Raw genomic sequence first — 20,386 nt, 5'->3', positions numbered from 1 at the left:
TCCCAGTCCATTTCCCTCTCTCGGTGCAAAATGTTTTTCCACAGATTCCGTCCATCACAGGAGCCAAGAGCAAGCAAGTCCCACAGGCTTGGGGCTCCCAGGGGAGCTAACAGGGCAGGCTGTCCCTTTAAACAGTGGACAAGACTTCTCTCCTTCGTCTCCAAGGATGCTCTCCCAAGTCCCCTGCCCCCAGCCCCAATCTATCACCCACATTAGTGGATTAACACAGCGCTAGCCACTAGATGGAAGCAAGAGGCCCTAGGCAATCCTCTCTGCCTTGCAGGTTTTACCACCTCGCTGGGGAGTCACAGAAAAGGAAAAAACAACCAAAAAAACAACACATACTTAAGCACCAAATGACACAAGGCATGCCGATGACTCTGGACTCCAGGGAAAACTTCCTGCATGGACGGATGGGATGGACGGATGGGAAAGCAGGACCCAAGGCGTGCAAGCTGCTTCCTGGGGCCCCAGGAGGGTTGCTCCAGCCCCTTGGACCTGAGCTGCCTCTTCCGTACCATGAACGTTGGACTAGATTAGTGAATCCCAAGTCAGGGTGGGGGCAGGAACTGAAACATGAGACACTGGGAGAGTGTCTTACATTACACAGAATATTTGAAGACCAAAGGACCCCAAAGGCATCTCCTGGGCTAAAAGAGGGGCTTCCTGTAGGCTGGGTCTGAGGCTCCTCTTGGTCCCTCAGATTTTGAGGGTGACTTGGGTTTGCTTGAGCAGAGAGGAAGTGAGGAGTCAAGTGCCGATGGAGGTGGTGGGGGGGGCAGTGCCCAAGGAGAAATAGTCCTGTCCTTACACCTGCATGTGCAGGTGTGCGTGCGTGCGTGTGGGTTCTTGTTCAGCACCAAGGACAGCACCCCATGGGCTGGTGGGAAAGACAGTGATGGACCTCCAATATTTCAATCCCTCCTGGGGGGCTCTGTGGTAAAGAATCTGCCTGCCAACGCAGGAGATGCAGGTCCAGTCCCTGGCTTGGGAAGATCCCCTTGAGGAGGAAATGGCAACTCACTCCAGTATTCTTGCCTGGAGAATCCCATGGACACAGGAGCCTGGTGGGCTACAGTCCGGGGGGTTGCAGAGAATTGGACATGACTTAGTGAGTGAGTGAGTGAGTCAATAGAAAGGCCAGAGGCAGGAGAACAAGAGGGCAGAGACCAGAAGAAAAAGCCTCCTGAGTGGCACCAGAGATGAGTTCAGGAGCAGACAAGGCCACTCCTTTCATTATGGAACTTCCTGCCTGTTTGTCCAGCCTGTCCCTTCTCTCTCTACCCTGTCTTTGAATTAAGGACCAAAGGCTAGGGAGGAGAGGGAGACCGTTACTAAAGTCTGTGGCCAAGTACATTTCTCCAGTCTCCCAGCTAATTAACCAGGCTTCCTTTATAGCACAGTCCAGTAAAGAATCTGCCTGCAATGCAGGAGACCCAGATTCAATTCCTGGGTCAGGAAGATCCGCTGGAGAAGGAAATGGCAGCCCACTCCAATGTTCTTCCCTGGAGAATCCCATGGACAGAGAAGTCTGGGAGGCTACAGTCCATGGGATCGCAAGAGTCAGACACGACTTAGTGACTAAACCACCACCACCAGCACCACCAGGATTTAATAGCAACATTGGGACTTCCCTGGCATTCCAAATGTTAAGACTCCATGCTTCCACTGCAGGGGGCCCGGATTCGATCCCTGGTCAGGGAACTAAGATCCTACAGGCATGACCAATAAATAACTAAACAAAAAATTTCAAATGGCAATATTATTAGTACCTATCCTAGACTGGGCTACAGCAGACGCCACTTCTGGCTGGCTGCCTGTCCAGTGTCTGCTGAAAGAATAGGGTCCCACTCAGCTCGCCCCATACCTGTGTGCAGAGAAATGATCCCATCCTCCAAGACTCCTCCCTAGGAGGCCTTCCTGGAACTCCCCAGCCCCCAGAGATACCTCCCTTTCCTGCCAGCACCAGACTCAGGACCACAGAAGGGCAGGGAGGAGAGGGCTTGAGGGGTCACCCGGCCCAGGGCTGACCTGGGAGGTCCGCAGAGATGCTCCCAGAGTGATGACGTGGATGGAGCTGGGGAGAGAGCAGGTGGGTGCCCTCCCCTGCCTCACCAAACAGTTCTGCCCTCTTGGTTTTCTACATGAGATTTCCTTTAAATATTCTGGTGAAACAAAAGGTTCTGTACCTTTTTAGAGACTTGTAGATTCACATCTAGTTGTAAGAAATTTTAATAGAGATTCCGTGGCCCCAGTGGCTCAGATGGTAAAGCATCTGCATGCAATGCAGGAGCCCTGGGTCAGGAAGATCCCCTGGAGGAGGGCATGGCAACCCACTCCAGTATTCTTGCCTGAAGAATTCCATGGACAGAGGAGTCTGGCAGGTTAATAGTCCATGGGGTCAAAAAAGTCAGACACGGCTGAGCGACTAACACAACACACATGTATGTATCCTTTACCCAGTTTCCCCAGTGGGGAAACTTGTAGAAGTGTACAGCTCAGTATCACATCCACGGTACGGACAGCGGTACTGTCAGGAAGCTGAACATTTCCACTGGCAAGAGGGTCTTTCCTGCTGTGCTTCTGTACCCACACCCACTTCATCCTGTGCCCTCCCCTAACCATGGGGCACTGCTAACCTGCTCCCTGTTTCTCTAACTGTATTGTTTTGTTGTTTAATCGCTAACTCATGTCCAACTCTTTGCGACCCCATGGACTGTTAGCCTGCCAGGATCCTCTGTCCGTTAGATTCTCCAGGCAAGAATACTGGAGTGGGCTGTCATTTTCTTTCCCACTTGGCCTTTTAAGACTGGGATATTAGTGAAATCATGTAACTTTGGGGGGGTTGGCCTTTTTTCACTCTACACAATTCCCTGGAGATTCATCCATGTGGCTGCGTGTGTTAACCACTGATTCCTTCTGATTGCTGACTGCCATAACTTATTTAACTATCCACCTGTTGAAGGACATCTGGATTGGTTCCAATTTTGGGCTATGATGAATAAAGCTGTTATAGACATCTGGGTACAGGTTTTTGTGTGAACATAAGTTTTCATTTCCCTGGGATAAACACTCAGGAGTGCAATTGCTGAATCATATGCTACTTGTAGGTTTAGTTTTATGAGAAACTGCCAAACTGTTTTTTAGAATGGCTGTACCATATAACATCCCCACCAGCTATGTCTGCATCATCCAACTTCTCTGTATCTTCACCAACATTCAGCATTGTCACTTTTTTTTTTAATTTTAGCCATTCTGATAGGTGTATAAAGAGCTATAGTGAACATCTTCTTGTGTGCTCATTTGACATCTATATATTCTCTTTTCAATTCAGTTCAGTCGTGTCTGACTCTTTGTGATCTCATGAGCTGCAGCACGCCAGGTTTCCCTGTCCTTCACCAACTCCTGGAGCTTGCTCAAACTCATGTCCATTGAGCCGGTGATGCCATCCAACCATCTCATCCTCTGTCGTCCCCTTCTCCTCCTGCCTTCAATCTTTCCCAGCATCAGGGTCTTTTCCATTGAGTCGGTTGGTCAAAGTGTTGGAGCTTCAGCTTCAGCATCAGTCCTTCCAATGAAAATTCAGGATTGATTTCGTTTAGGATTGACTGGTTGGATCTCCTTGCAGTCCAAGGGACGCTCAAGAGTCTTCTCCAACACCACAGTTCAAAAGCATCAATTCTTTGGTGCTCAGTTTTCTTTATGGTCCAAGTCTCACATCCATACATGACCATACATCACTATTGGAAAAACCATAGATTTGACTAGATGGACCTTTGTCAGCAAAGTAATGTCTCTGCTTTTTAATATGCTGTCTAAGTTTGTCATATATCTTCTTTGGTGAAAAAAAAATCCCTTCATATATTTTGACCATTTTCTAATTGCACTGTTTTCAATGGTGAGTTTTGAGTGTTCTTCATATATTCTAGATGTTTGTCCTTTGTCAGATACATGTTTTGCAAAATCTTCTCCTCCTTTGTAATCTGTCTCTTCATGCTCTAAAAAGGGGTTGTTTTTTTTTTCCCCAGAGCGAGAGTTTTTCATTTTGATGAAGTCCAATTTCACATCTCAATGTTGATGTTTACTGATCATCTTCATTCTTTCACTTTGAAATCTTCTCAATTCTTGGCATGACAAATGATTTTTTTACTGCAATCAGGACACTTTCGTGTTATGTAATGAGACTCTGAATCTCATTTAAACCTTCTGTTCTAGCTGGCTTTTTGTGGTACCACTCTGGCAGGGAAAAGAAGGGCACAGCCTCAGACTGCCAGTGGAGGCAGAAGTCCAGGGGGCACCTGATACAGATCAGTGGAGGTGGGAGTCCCAGGACTCCACGTGGTCCCCACTGACCCTGCTATGTAGTGGTGGCCTCAGGACCACCGGAAACAGTGGGAGTCCCAACTCCTTATGAGAACCTTCTCTGACACATCTTAACAGCGACGGAAGAGGCACCTCTATCCCACTGAGTGAGGGTGGGCATCCAAGCCCCCCTCTGCAGGGCCTCCAGTAATACCATTCGGGGAGGCGAGGGGGTTCTTATCAGCCAGCAGGGATGAAAGTCATAGCTTCCTACTTGACCTTCACGGATACCACCCTGGTGAGTGGGTTTGGGGGTCACATTACAGCCCAGAGGAAGGGGAAATCCAGGCGGCCACTGGGCCTCTGCTGGTGGGGGGTGAGGACGGGACCACAGATTTTCCTGTACTATTAATTTTCTTTTTTTTTCCTTCATTTATTTTTATTAGTTGGAGGCTAATTACTTTACAATACTGTAGTGATTTTTGTCATACATTGACATGAATCAGCCATGGGTTTACATGTATTCCCCTTACTTGGTCGCCCTTTTCCTAGACCTAAGCTTGGAGAAAGTAGGCTTTTGTTGGGACTTAAAACAGAAAAATCTGTGTCTACTGGCATTTCTTGGTTACTTGCTTCTTAACCTTCAAGTCTGGAAGACAGGAGGCAAAAAGGAAACCCAGGGAGGTCACTCCTGTGGCATTTCTCAGGTCTCAAGGTCCCAAGCAGTCTGCCTTCTCTCCACCTTTCAAAATTTTTGGTCTGTTTTACATAGAATGGCCAGGCTTTTAGCTGTACTTAGCAGAAGGACTATAGAAAAGAACATCTATTCTATCTTCCCAGAAATGGAAATTTAGGTCTGTATTTTTCACAAAACATTTTGATGTTAAGTCTAGTCATCTCCTCATTTTTCAGAGGGGAAACTGAGGCTACAGCGAGGTGATGTATCTCACCAGTGATGAAACAGCAAGTCAGAGGTACAGAGACAGGGACTCACATCTCCTAGCTCCAGTCGGATGTGGTTACCATGACAGCAGGGCCCCTCCCCCTACAGATGCCAGCACCCTGAAGACAACAGCTCCTTTGCTCTCTGTATTTACAAATGCTTGGGCTTTGGGCTCCTGCTTTTCCATTTGAGAAAGTCTTCTTTCTCTAAGCAGATGCCACGTACTCTGAGGGCAGAGACCAGGCCACACGGCTCACCCTGTTTACGGTGGGTGCTCAGTGACTGTCTGCTGACTGCTCTCCCTGTAAGACTCAGTCGTCAATATCATTGGGTAAGTGTTATACCCTGGTTTCTCCAGATGAACTGGAGCCAGACGTCACTGCAAGGTTGGGGACAGATGGCATCTTCTGGAAGGGAGAGGCTCACACGCTGGGAGCAGCAGACGTTCACAGCAGAGGTTCACACTGTGTGAGGGAATACAGTCCATACTTAGGATGCTCCCAACAAGCAACCCAAGGCGGAACCTGGGAACCATTGGGTCCTGTCCCCGACTTCTTAGCCCTGCGACCTAAGTGCCTGTCACCGCCCCCACTCGACAGTCCCTGTGACCAGAGACACGCCCGCCGCGTCTGTCAGCCCGGTTCCCAGCACGGCGCCCAGCGCACAACGGTGAGGCGCTAACTGGATAAATGGATGAAAGAACAAACAAATGATCAAAGCAATGCATGAACCATGACAGGAACGAGGATATTCAGCTCCGAAAGCAGACTTGCCATGATGGACTGTGGGGACAGAGGTTAAATAGCCATGGACAAAGGGAATCAAACTGAAACCATCAGCTAGAGTTAGGAGGTGGTTCAGGCTGAATCAGAGACTCTGTTATCAGTGGAGCTGCCTCACATGCTCTGAGATGCCTTTTGAAGCAGTGAGCTCCCCATGTCTGGAAATCTCCAGCAGCTCAATCGACACACCAGGAGCGGGGTGGAGGTCCTTGCACTGCAGGGGGTCGGATCAGGTGACTTCTGAGCTTTTTCTCATCTTGAGAGCCCACGTCCTGAGGGTTCACTGGACGCCTGCCTAGCTCTGGATCTGATGTGGTGGAGATCGGGGAAGAGGAGGTCGGCCACAGCCCCTGGTGAGTTTCCTCTAGAAGTGGGGCATGTGACAGTCCTTCTAGCCAGTCACCAAACAGTTCTGGTTTTCCCATTTCCGGCACATAGTAGGATTATACTATTTAGTGTGTTCATGGTTGGGAGGCGCCATGTGACTAGTTCTGGGCAACGGGTTGAGTGGAAGTGAGGCGTGTTACACCTCGGTGGGAGTGCTGAATTGCCAGTGCAAGACCAGTGCTCTTTTTCTCCCTGCATCATGATGACTGGTGAGAATGGCAACTGCTTCACCAAGCTGGGTCCTGAATGGGAGGTTTAAAAGTTACTGAGATTCAGGACTGCTTGTCACTGCAGCAGTTCCTAGGCTATCCTGACTGATACAAGAGGACAGACTTTACCTGATGGTAAAATACATCAGAGAAAACACGATATACAAAGTATACAATGGGTGGATTGACACCAGGTCAGAATCTCAGTGGGGCAAGAAGACACGTCCACATTCACCATCCTCACCCCTCCATCCCTCCAGTAACACCTGGCGCTAACCAACTACTCCAGCTTGCTCTCTCCTGCCTCCCTAGCATCCCAACACTATGGTTAGTGTCAAGTCTCTGCTGACACTGTTTCTTCTCTCTTCCAATTCTTCTCTCTTCCCTTTCATCTCATCCGACATCCTACCCATTCCTGAAGGCTCAGATCAAGTCTCATGTCCTGCAAGGCATCTCCCTACCCTCAGAGACCAACAGGACCATTGCCATTCCTTGGAATGACTGCAGTGTCTGTGGTCAGGGCATCTCGTGGGGTTGAGGGGGGAACATATTGTGTGGGCCTTTAGCTTCTACTCCACAACAGATAGTGAGCCCGAAGGCTCCAGCTCATGTGTGAGCCAGGCTCACAGCAGGTAATCAAGAGATGCTGAGTGAACAGAGAGCAGTGCCAGGAACCTACACATGGTATTTCTTAATTATCCATAGAAGTTGATTAAAAATCTAGGCACTTTGACTCACATACTGTTTGTACTAATGAGTTTTTAGACTGACTCTGAGATACAGTAATTCCTGGAGGGCAGTAAGATGACTGGCAGAAAGCTCCTTCTACCCGTTTCTGTGGGCCAGAGGTAAGCAGTACATTTGACATTCACCTCTGCCTACCACCTGTCACCTCCCGGGTCAGAGTCAGTGCGGATGCCTAGGATACACCTAACCTCAGGTTGGCAGGGCTATCAGGGGAGGTGCAGGAAAGAGTAGAGAAATCAGGAAAATCCAGATGCTGCTAATGTGAGCCGCTATTTGGTCTCACTTCATGGAGACAGCGGGTGTAAACAGTGAAAGAGGTTTCCAGAGAGGCTTAGAGAAAACTGTGCAGTCCAGCACCTCACGCTGTGGAAGGGGCCCTGGAGTGTGTGCCACACCCGGGTCAACACCCGGCTCTCCTGACCCCCGGGACAGGGCTCTTTTCACTTGGATGCTCCGATCCGTGGTTGGGCACCACGCTGGAACAGCCGAGTGCCCTTCTCTCCTTGTTCTAGGGAGTGAGGGGTCACGGGCTCTCAGCCAGGACTCAGGACACATTTCTGACACACCCCCGCCTTTCCCAGGGCTTCGCACAAACCTGTCTGGTAAGACATGTGCTCATCAGGTTCCCAGCAAAGATCCCATCCCTTGCTCAACAGCCATCACTGTGGGCCAACCAGTCCTGCGGTCAGAAAGTCCTTCTCAGAGTCTAATCAGAGGCCCTGCTGCTGTTTGCACACCGATTTCCCTTCCTTGGTGCTTCTGTGCTGATGGAGAAGAGCTTTTTGTACCTGGCTCCACAACAGCCTTTCACACACCTTCAGCTTCCTTCCCCGAATGCTAAGTCTCAATCGGAGATGTCGTCTAAACGCACTGGGCTGCACCCTCTCAATCCAGGTGCTTCCCTCTAGGTCCTCTCTGGGCAATTCCCCTATTACAATAAGAAGGTGGAAGCTGTATTCCAACCTCCTGAGTAACTGACCAGGTGATGGACGAGCTCTCTGGGAAAGATGCTGCCAGGAGCCCAAACAATCCCCAGCACAGCCCATCCCCAATGGCAGGCAGCTGTCAGGCTTCTTCAGGACTACACGGAGCCCAGTTTTTGTTCTGGACACTCCGAGCCCCCTTCCTCCCATCTCATGGGGCTCTGCCTACCCTGGCTTACCTCTACTATGTGCCTCTGAAAGGGTGCAGAGAAGGCAAGGGTTGGTTTGTTTGTTTTTAATTTTTTTCGTTAATTAAAACAACAAAAAATAATCCCAGTGCTAGACTAATCCCTAAATGGGGCCTGCCCCCGGCCCCTCTTTTGGCGTGTGGTCTGTGACCCACCACCGCACAGCTCCCTGGGCAGAATGCAATGCTTCAGCACCCTCCTGCCAGTCCTACTGTTCTCTGGGCACAGGCGGGCCAAGGTGCGGCAGTCAGGGAAAGTGCCAGGGCATCCAGCCAACCCCAGCTACCTCGATCGAGCCTCAGTTTCCCCCTGAAATTCTTCCCAGGGGGATAGTAGAGCCCACCATCGTTCCACCTCCAAAAGCTCAGCACAGTTGCTGCGACCAGAGGGACAGGGCTGGCAAGGGAATGACTGCGTAGACCAGCTCTGAGCCATCGCCAGAATCATTATTGAGCACCCACTGTGTGCCAGGCCCCAGGCCAGGGGTGGTCAGGGAGGTAGAGGCAGCCCCAGCTCCCAGCTCCGGGCCAGCCAGCAGGCTGAGGGGCAGGCATATATTCCCACGGAACATCTTGACCACACCACGGATTAGTATGAGGCGGAGGGTGTCAGCCTGGGTGAGAGGGTGCAGTGAGGAGGCCAGTGGGTGCTCACGGGGCGAGTAGGCATCCTGATGAGCTGGTCCAGGACTCCTGCATCTGCTGGACCAGGCGGAAGGGGCTCCTGAGGAACGTCTGGGCAGCACCACCCCATCAGAGCCGCCCCCCGCAGAGGCACTCTTCAGTGGGCAGCCCCATGGGGGGGCCACCCCAGGGCAGGGCGGGCAGGGGCCCTGCCTCCGGCCAGCTGTGGGGCCTTCCTTGTGATACAGTCCTTAGAGGATGCCGACCAGGTTCGATCCCTCCACCAGAGGGCGTCAGAAGATGGCTGCTTCACGGACGTCCCCGGCGGTCCAGTGGTTAAGACTTCCCACCTTCACTGCTGGGGTGTGGGTTCCATTCCTGTTTGGGGAGCTGAGATCCCACATGCCTCATGGCCAAAAAAATTGTTTAAAAGATGGCTGCTTCAAGAGGGGACACCAGAGGCTCCTGGAGACGAGGCCCAGGGTGGGTGCAGACAGGAAGACAGACGTGAGCCAGCGTGGGCCACGGGACATGGCAACATGAGAGAGAGGGCAGAACTGTGAGGAGGACGGAGGCCGACCCGACCCTGCCGAGCCGCCATGCCAGCTCTGAACACACTCCCAGGCTGGTGGCAAGAAAGGCTTCCATCCTGCTGACACCGCTCTACTGTCTGTACCCTCATTAGTGAAGTGAAAGTCGCTCAGTCGTGTCCGACTCTGCAACCCCATAGACTATACAGTCCATGGAATTCTCCAGGCAGAATACTGGAGCAGGTAGCCCTTCCCTTCTCCAGGGGATCATCCCAACCCAGGGATCGAACCCAGGTATCCCGCACTGCAGGCGGATTCTTTACCAGCTAAGCCACAAGGGTACCCTCATTAACTGAGTCACTAACGTCTACAATCAGGCCTTTCATCACCAAACCAAGGTTCTTCTGACTACAGGAGACCTCATTTCAATCCAACTCCTGACTCTCTAGGCACTGCGGCATAAGGGTCCAGCGCCAAGGGCCATCCAGGAAGGCCAGGCTACAAAGCCCACCTGCCTTGAGACATCGGGGAAGTAAAGCAGGTTTATATTCTGAGAGCCCGTCTCCCCCTTCCTGGCGCTCCTCCCCTGCAGTGGACCTATGCTCAGTTCCACCTGACAAAAGAACCTAACATGAGCCTTTTACAATTTCTTCTTTAAATTCAGTTGCCCTTCATCTTGCACTTCATTCATCCTCTGCTTACCCCAAGCCAACTGTTCAGCTGCTTCCCAAGGTGAGACTGAGGGGCAGCTGGTCCTCACTGTGCCAGGGTACCCCCTTTCCACAAGCCCTGGCCCTGGTGAAGGAGGATGAGAAGGTTGCATGGCATCACCGACTCAATGGACAGGAGTTTGAGCAAACTCCGGGAGACAGTGAAGGACAAGGAAGCCTGGCGTGCTGCAATCCATGGGGTTGCAAAAAGTCGGACACAGCTTAGCAACTGAACAACATCAGGCCAAATCCCCACCCACTCTCCTTCAGGGGGGACACCAGCTGTGAAAGGACAGCTCAGCATGAAGGAGGCAAATGAGAAGCAAGTGGGAGGACAATCATTCTCATCCCCCTAGAAACACATAAGGACTGACGGGAAAATGGGGTCAGAGAGGGAGAGTAGGGACAAAAGAAGATAAGGGAGAGAGGGAAAAAAAGGAAGATTCCAGGAGAATCCAGAAACAAGACACCTACTAACTAAATAAGAGAGAGCTGGTTTTTCGGTCTCTCATTTACCAGCCTCTTATGTCCCCATCCAAGACCTTCAACCCTCCCCTGAAGCCCTATCTCTGATTCTTGAATCCTCAAATCCAAGACTACCTTTGTTACTGAAGACTTAAGGGGATCTCCATGTAGGAAACCCCAGATACTAGTGATTGGTGCCCTGACATGCCAAGTCTTAGGCCAAGAGTTGGAGGGGCTCAGGAACACAAACAGGGTCCCTGACCAGGCATCAGCAGTCTAGTAAGAGGGACAAAAGACCTCCTCAGAAGGACACCTTCTACAGGAAGACGGGGAAAAGGGCCAGTGAGGGGACAGGGCAGGCGAGAGACCTGGGGTCAAGTCCCAGCTTGGTCAGGTCATGACATCTCCATAGACCTAGCTTCTTTGTCTGCAGATGGCATGGAGAAGCTAGAAGGACCCTGAGAGGCCATCGAGTCTTCTGGTTTTTATACGAGGAAGCTGAGGACAAAAGACAACGGCCACCAAGTTTGTGGCAGAGCACCTCATCCAAGCTGTATCACGGTGTCCTACTTAAGAAATCAGTTGGACATGCCTGTGAGAGAACTGTCCAGAACAGCTGTCCCACCACACCACAGTACTGCAAAGCCCCACAGCCTAAGAAAGATCCTGAACTTTCTCTCAGGACAGACCACCTTCTCCTAGAGGAGAGCTGGTTCCATCAGCACCGTGGACTGAAGTCAGACCCAAGCAAGTGGGCCCGGGCAATGTGTCCCCGCAGACGCTCTGGACCTGGGAGCAAGTTACTACTCAAGTCCATCCGTCTCCCTTATCTCTCACAGGCACAGCAGGAGGCTGGGCTGTGGGCTGGAAATAGATGGATGGCGTTTCCGGCCTCCGACTCCACCATCTCCCACAAGTGGAATAAGGTGTTAACAAGGACAGCTCGACAACCAGCGGGTGTGCGGGACCTGGGGGGTCACCAGGGACAGCTCTCAAGGAGCAGCTGCCTCCTTCCCTCCCAGTCATAGACCCGCTCGAGGGTTCCCTTGGGATCTCACAGGGAAGCAGCAGGGGGCAAAGTAGGGGGCTCCAGCCTGGTCCCAGGACACTGGTTGGCTTCCCTCACCCCCCTGGTCTGCCCCTCCGGGTCCTCTACAAAGTTGGAGCAGAAATCACCTCCCAAGTGCCCCACGAGCACCAAAACCCTAGGAGATCCATTATTCACAGGCTCTATCCCCAGTGCCGATGTGTGAGTCTCCAGTTCACTCATTTCACTGCTGTATAATACTCCACTGTGAGGCTATAGCATCCATCACTCACATCACTACTGTGTTATGTTACACTCTAAGGATTTTTCATGCATCATTTATCCATTCCCCTCTCAATGGGCCATGAGTTGTTTGCAGATGTCTGTTATTATAAATAATGCTGCTACTGAAAATAAACCTCATGAATCCATGTGTTCTGGGGAGGGAGGGCTTCACTGTGGGCTGGATATTCAGGGAGAACTTTCCAGAGGGCAGACCACACTCCCCGTGTGCCATTTCCTGCTCTCCCCACATCGCCACCTCTCAGGAGCACCAAGGTGAGCAGCCCAGGACCCCAGACAGACATGACCACGATAACCCTCTGCCGGAGCACAGAGCTGGTTCCCTACCTGCTGCAGGGGCGTTCGTCCTCGGGAGAAGGAACAGCTGCTGTCCAGGTGCTCACTGCAGTCTGCCGTCCACTGCAGGGAAGAAAGGAGTGGTCAGTGATGGCAGGACACACGGGCTCATCCTCACTCTGCCCTGGCCCCGCAGGCAGGGTCCTGCCCTGCTGAAGTACAGCCAGTATGAAATCCCACTTGGCCATGTCCAACGACAAATCCTTCTCTACCAGCAGGTCCGAGTTGGCATCTCCAGATTCCATGGAGGTGACCCTTTGGCATATGTGTGAGGAAGCAGACTCACTTTCCTTCACCTAAGCCCACCAATGTGATGAAGATCCAGCTACATTCCAAAGCCAACCAGACACCACACAGGGTAAACAGGAGTTTTAAGAAAATGGCACCATGTTTGACCACCTAACCCTGCTTCAGCCATACCCACCCCCTACAGCGTCAAGAAAGTGAAAGTGGCTCAGTCATGTCTGACTCTTTGCTGAACTACACAGGCCATGGAATTCTCCAGGCAAGAATGCTGGAGTGGGTGGCCTTTCCTTTCTCCAGGGGATCTTCCCAACTCAGGGATTGAACCCAGGTCTCACGCATGGCAGGCAGATTCTTTACCAGCTGAGCCACAAAGGAAGCCCAAGAATACTAGAGTGGGTAGCCTATCCCTTCTCCAGCGGATTTTCCTGACACATGAATCGAACTGGGGTCTTCTGCATTGCCAGTGGATTCTTTAACCAACTGAGCTATCAGGGAAGCCCTTACAGTGTCAAGGTTGGAGCTAAAGGTGAGGCACGTATGTGGGGATCATCCCGTACACCCAGCCCCCAAATACGGTGGACCTGTGCACTGACAGGATGGTACATAATCGGGAAAGAGCCCCAGACTGGCCATCAGGAGCCCAGCCTGAGCCCAGTCCCACCACTGACCTCATGAGCACTCACAGGCCTCTCATGCCCCAACTGTGGTCTGACCACCAGCAGTGTGACCGTCCCCAGAGCCTGCCACACAGAGGGTGTTTGGTCCCACCCTCCACCCGCTCAGTCACTCTCTGAGGGCAGGACCTGTCTTCTCCATCTGGACGAGCCCTCCAAGGGATATACTGGAAGTTTGAGAGCCACTGATATCAACGTTATCTCCCAGGCTCCACTTTGTCATCGATAATATGGGGACAGCAAGACTGGGTGACTCTGCAAAGGTGGGGATGAAGGGCCTTTGTAAGCCATAAAAAATCTGTACATAGGGCTTGCCAGGTGGTCCAGTGGGAAAGAATCCACCGGCCAGTGCAGGGGACATGGTTTCCATCCCTGGTCCGGGAAGATCCCACATTCGAGGGGACAACTAAGCCCTTGCACCTAAAGCCAATGCTCCACAATAAGAGAAACCACTGCAGTCAGAAGCCTGCTCACTGCAACTAGAGAGTAGCCTCAGCTCGTCGCAACTGGAGAAGGCCTGCGTGCAGCAATGGAGACCTGGAGCAGCCATAAATAAATAAATCTAAAAAAAATAACCTATGCACAGACATTGAGCAGTAGTAATAGTACAGCTCCTCCATGTAATGTGCTATCCAGGTATATGGAGATATTTGTATTATTGTGTTCAGTGTGAGGCAGGCTCTCCAGCTCATGTGGAACACTGACCTCAAACTACAACCTGTATGAGTCATAAAAACCAGAGGAGCCCAATCTCTGTTTGACACTCTTGGGTAGAACTGTGAGTGTGGACGGCTCAAGGCCGTCACCAACCTGGATGTGTAAAACCTTGGCAAGACACACCCCCCAGACGGTGGGTTAAGGACATGACCTTTGTATAAGAAAGACATTTTATCACAATGCTGATGATACAGGCTGGTACACGAGTCCTCGACAGCAGTGTTGGCCAATAAATAGGAACCACAGACATAATCTTAAATGATCAGCCAGATTTAAAGAAGGAAAAGAAAAAGGTAAAATTAATTTAGTAATCCATTTATTTCCATAATTACTTAATATAAAAATAATCAATAAGATATTTTACATACTTCTCTCCATACTAAGATTTTGAAATCTGCTTAGAGCTTGTCAATTTAATTTTTTTTGTTATTTATTTAGCTATTTATTGGCTGTGCCACGTGGCAAGGGAGATCTTAGTTCCGGACCAGGGATCAAATCTGTGCCCACTACGTTGGAAGGGCAGCGTCTTAACCACTGGACCACCAGGAAGTTCAGAGCTTGTCAATTTTCCAAGTGCTCAAGAGCCATACATGGCTAGTGGCTGTCATATTGGACAGTCCAGCTCAGCTTGAAGGAACAGGCAAAGGCCAGGCACCAGTCCCAAAAGAGGGTGCCCTCCAAGCCACTTCCTGCTCATCCCTGCTCTGTACCACAGAGGGGCTGAACCCTGCAGACTCAGGGGGCTTCCAGTTGGGTTGGCCCAGTGGCAGACAGGAAGAAGAGAGGGAAGCCCTGGAGTTTCTCCCCCTTCTCTCTGTGCCCCAGGCAGTGTTACCAGCAGTGACTGGGTATCCTGCAAGGCTCCAGCCTCACCAGACAGGCTTTCTGTGCAAGACCCCTAACCCTGGGTTCTGGCAATACCATCCCCACCCTTTGTGCCTCAGGCCTAGAGGAGGCAAGGGCTTCCTGTGGTTGTTTAGTTTCTCAGCTCTTTTATCATCTGGATAATCAACTCCCTGGGTGAGATTCCCTCTGTCTGGATACTTGTAGTTTCAAAGCATCTTTGCAAAGATATTTATTAAACTATAGGGAAAAAAGAAGAAAAAAATGAGAAGTCCATCAGATACCACCTTAAACCAAGTAATCAAGGATAACATCATCTGTAATAAAACATATAAACACCATGGATTTCCCAGCATAATGCCCTGAGAAGGGACATGTCACTCTTGAGGGGTTCTTGCCAAAAATGCACATTGTCAATCAGGCAACCCAAACTGATGAAATTTCCAAAAAATAAATGACCTTCAAAAGTGTCAGGGTTGTAGGGATAAGAAAAGACCACAGGAGTGCCACAGGTTGGAGGAGAATAAGAAAGTGAGACAATTAGATGCAAATTTGGTTCTTGAAACAGAAAAAGGACATTAGTAGATACACTGGTGATTTTCCAGCAAAATCTCATTGTACCAATGCTAATTTCTCAGTTTTAATCATTGCACTATGGTTACATAAGGTGTTCATATTAGGGAACAGGTGCATTGGAACACCTGTACTATTTTTGTGCATCTGCTATAAGCCAAAAGCAACTTCAAAATAAAAAGTAACTGAGGGCAGTCCAGAGCTTAAGATTAAGATTCCATGCTTCCACTGCAGGGGAGATGGGTTCAATCCCTGGTTGGGGAACTAAGATCCTGCATGCCGCATGGCATGGCAAAAAAAAAAAAGTAATCCACGTATGTATATATGTGTTTAGATATATACATTTGTAAAATATTTGGACTACTATAAAAACAATCCCTCTGCTTTACTGCTTCCCATACTTGGGTGTCTCCTTTCCTGGCTGGAGCCTGGCTGAGAGTAGGGAGGATGCTCAAGATGCAGAGTGACTAACAGCCAGGGGAGAACTAGATGCCACATGCCTCGTCCCATCCCAGGACAGCCTTGCAGAGACAGGCCTCCTCCCCTGGGGCATCCCAAACACTTCAACCCCAGCTGCACACTAGCCAACGTGACACCCCACAGAACGGTGACCGGAGGGTGGGCGCACCTCCTCCTGGGGTCAGCGCGGTCTCCAGCAGGGCAGAGGCAGGCAGCAACACTGGCTGTCCAGAGCGGCAGGCACAGAGGGGAGGCCAAGGCTTCTGCACAGCCACGTGCCGCCTCAGCCCCCTGGATGAGACTTCTTTGCTTCGTCAGAGGTCACCCTCAACTTTATAGTGGCCAACCCTTCCAAGCGCCTCTGCTGTGGAACCAGGACCCAGCGGTCCCTTCACAGGAGAGGTGAGAGGCCCAGGAACAGTAAGACAGGGAGGGGGAATGCAAGGCTGAGAAGAGGGACAGTGTGCTCTCAAAGGATTCGCTGGGGAAGGAAAGTGGTCAAGCCTGGATCCCTGGAGGAGAGTGAGCCCGAGTGTGGACCCGGCAGGGGAATACCAGCCAGCTCAGGGGCAGAGAGTAGCAAGCAGGACCCTCCCGCTAGGCAGTCAGAGCCTCCTCCTGGGTGCACAGGGGGTGGAAGGCTTGTGACGGGGTGGGGGGGGGGCGGCGCCGGGCAGGGGGGAGCGTCATAGTGCTGTGTCAGAAGGCTGAACTGGCCAGGAGTGTGGGTGTGGGTAGTCCACTGGTCAGGAGGCTAGCGTCTTGAGTCAGGTCTCCACTGGGAGAGCAGGCAGTGATGGAAATGGCGTGGCTCTGAGAGCATCGTATGGACAAGCAGTGAGCAGAGGGCTGATGTATGTAGTCAAGCTAGTAACTTCCCTACAAGATAAGAAAGTCCACAGAAGCCCACCCCAGAGACCCAGCTGTGGCCCCCGGGGAAAGCTGTTGGAGGAAGGAGGGAGGTCCAGCTGGGTACAACTCTCCTGACTACCCCCCCGAAAGTTAAAGAGTTAGTCGCTCAGTTGTGTCCGAATCTTTGCGACTCTATGGACTGTAGCCCTCCAGGCTCCTCTGTCCATGGGATTCTCCAGGCAAGAATACTGGAGTGGGTTGCAGTTTCCTCCTCCAGGGGATCCTCCCGACTCAGGGGTTGAACCTGGGTCTCCTGCATGGCCTGTGTGGCATCCCACCTCCAATTCCCCCGCCATGTCCGCGCTCTGCTGCTGCCTGAAGCCCCTGGAAGCTCTCCCTTCCCTGCTCAGGGCTCCCACCCTCTGCTGGGATCCTGCTGCCCAGCTCTCTTCTTCCTGCTTAGGCTGAAGCCACCACCCCCTCTGTCCCCTCTGCCTTTAATGAGCCACTGCCTAGAGAAAACACAGGCCTTCCAGGAACCGTCCTCATCTGCATGAGAGGATTCCAGAACAGGAGGAGGGCCCTCTGGGGGAACACTCTCCTTGGCCCCGCCCCCATGCCTGGGTCATCCCAGCCCATTTCTGCGTTGGGGTGAAGGGTTTAGAGCTGGGAGCAGGTTCCCTGGGTTGGGGGGGGGGGGCGGGTAAGGCGGCCCCTCCTGAAAAAGGTCGTGGAACACGAAGAGGCAGGAAAGGTGGGAAATCTGTGTACAGGGGAACAACAAGAGTGATTCTGGGCCTTTGCCATACCTGCTACCACCTATTTTTTATTTTAAAAAGATGAAACAAAAGATGGCCCAGGGTTAAGGTTTAACAAACAAAGGAGCACAGATGGTTTATTCTGTACTCAAAGCAGATGCTTCTTTTATCTGCTTTTATCAGTACATTCTAAATACTTCATGCTAAAAGAATTAAAATCTATTATCAGTCATTTGCTCCCCAGGATGGACAATATTTGGGGAGCAGACTTGATGGAGGACAGAGGATGCACTGAAGGTTGAGGGAGGAATAAAAAGAGAAAAGCCCAAGGCAGGGGAGGCTGTAGGAGCCCCCTTTTCAGTGGTGTTTGAAATCCTTGGACTTGCCCTTCCAGACTTGGACGTCTATCAAGTGAAAGTCGCTCAGTTGTATCTGACTCTTTGAGACCCCCATGGACTATATAGGAATTTTCCATGGACTTCTCCAGGCCAGAATACTGGAGTGCGTAGCCTTTCCCTTCTCCAGGGGATCTTCCCAACCCAGGGATTGAATCCAGGTCTCCCAAATTGCAGGCAGATTCTTTACCAGCTGAGCCACCAGGGAAGCCTGGACGTGTATCAAGGGCAGAGTCAAACCAGCAGGCTGAATCAGTAGGAGGAGATGAAAAGATCAGCTGATAAAACTGCATCCAGGTACAAACAGATGTGTACATGGGAACCTGGTATATGATAAGGACAGTGTCTCACGTGAGGGGAGGGAGAGCCCATCAATAATCAATAAACACAGGGACTGAGACCACCAGAGAACTAGTGAGGGGAAAACGACCCTAGCGTCTGCCTCCTACCACACATGCACAACACATTCCAAGTCGGCTAAAATCCAAGACGCAAGGTTTAAATTTCATCAAAGTCTAAAATTTTGTGTTAAAAAAAATTTACAAACACAAAGACAAGTGAGAGACCCCTTGCAACATGTATAGCAAAGGGTTCACCACCAGGACACATAAAGATGTCATTTAAACCCAGGCACAAAGACTGCTGCATACATTAACATTTACTCCACACAGATCCCTAGGCCTGTTTATTACCTCCAACTTTGCAGAGGTTAAAGCGTCTGCCTGTAATGTGGGAGACCCGATTTCGATCCCTAGGTCGGGAAGATCCCCTGGAGAAGGAAGTGGCAACCCACTCCAGTATTCTTGCCTGGAGAATCCCATGGATGGAGGAGCCTGGCAGGCTACAGTCCACGGGGTTGCAAAGAGTCGGACAGGACTGAGCGACTTCACTCCACTTTCAGTTTGCAAACATGGAACTTGAGACAAAGCATAGCTAAGTAACTGACCCTGGGTGACACAGCCAAAACAGTGCAGAATGAGTAAAAGGGATAAATAGGTATTAGTTCAAAGAGCCAGTGAAAATGTTGGAAACTAAATGTATGTATGATCATGGATTTGATGCTGAACCAGAATTTTTTTTACTGTAGTAAAATATACATAATTTACCATTTTAACTGCTTTTAAGCGTACAGTTCAGTGGCATTAAGTACATTCACACTGTTATACAATTATCACCAACATCCAGCTCCAGCACTTTTTCATCCCAAACTGAAACTGCCCCCATCAAACACTAACTCCCCAACCTCCTCCTCCAAGCCCCTGGTAACAATCATTCTACTTTCATTCTTTATGTACCTGACAAATATTCTACATGCCTCATAGAAGAGGGATCATAAGAGTTTTTGTCCTCTGTCTGAATTACTTCTCTTGGTACAAAGTCTTCAAGGTTCATTCAGGTGAGGGGCTTCCTCACAGAATTTTCTTTTTTTTTTTTAAAGCCTCAACAATATTCCTGTGTGTATGGACCATATTCTGTTCATCCAGTCATTCAGTGATGAACAAAAGTGTTGCACCTTTTGGCTATGGTGAATAACGCTGCTGTGAACATTCTGCACAAGCATCTGGTCAAATCCTTGCTTTCAGTCGTTTTGGGTATATACCCAGAAGTAGAACTGCTGGATTATATAGTAACTCTATGTTTAATTCACTGAGGAACCTAGAATTTTTTTTTGTTGTTGTTATAAAGGACAGTATTGGGGAAACAGGGCAATATAAGGTCTATAGCTTAAATAATAGTATTGTATCTGCTTCATGACTATGTAAGAGACATATCCTTGTTCCTTGGAAATACACATTGAAGTGTTTAGGGATAGAGGGGAAATCTCTCCATATACAGAACCTATTGATCGATTGCTCTATCGAGAGGAGAGAGAATGCAAATGTGATAAAACATTAACAAGTGGAAAATCTGGGTGAAGGATGTGCAGGAATTCTTTGTCTTATTAGTATAATTTTTATGTACATCTGAAATTATTTCAAAGTGAAAAATTATTTAAAAAGCCACCTTATCCAGCGCTTGTTAATCAAGGGGGTGCCAGGACCACTCAGGGTGGGGAGGGGGAGCGATTTGAAGGTCTAGTGGGAACCACTGCTGTTACGCAACACCCTTTTCCTGGTGAGGGGCTGGAGAGGAGAAGGGGCTTCCTCACGGAGCCCAGGCATGGGACAGCCTAAAGGTGGGCGCCTCTAGAAGTCAGGAGCATAGAGGACTGCTTCCTCTGTCTTCGTCCATGGTCTTACTGACCAGGAGAGGGGGGCCAGGGGAGGTGGGAGCAGAGACTGCCTGGCAGCTCACTCTCTCACCCACAGTGACACTCCAGAAAAATCTTGGGAT

General features: G+C 50.4%; 1 protein-coding gene across 6 annotated transcripts in view; it reads right to left on the bottom strand.

Moving 5' to 3' along the window:
• Positions 1-20,386, bottom strand: part of CTIF (cap binding complex dependent translation initiation factor) — a 314,234-nt gene that overhangs the window by 210,072 nt on the left and 83,776 nt on the right. For all 6 annotated transcript variants that reach the window (XR_006264915.1, XM_043444062.1, XM_043444066.1 and 3 more), the window contains exon 3: positions 12,527-12,598. Coding sequence is in view for 5 of the 6 variants with exons in the window: in XM_043444062.1 (XP_043299997.1) it covers positions 12,527-12,598 (72 nt within the window). In the remaining variant the exon portion in view is untranslated. The remainder of the gene's footprint in view (positions 1-12,526; positions 12,599-20,386) is intronic.

The sequence above is a fragment of the Cervus canadensis genome, chromosome 23, assembly GCF_019320065.1.
Source record: "Cervus canadensis isolate Bull #8, Minnesota chromosome 23, ASM1932006v1, whole genome shotgun sequence".
NCBI lineage: Eukaryota > Metazoa > Chordata > Mammalia > Artiodactyla > Cervidae > Cervus > Cervus canadensis.
The sequence above is the reverse complement of the archived record's forward strand: the minus strand, read 5'-3'. Positions and strand labels throughout refer to the sequence as shown.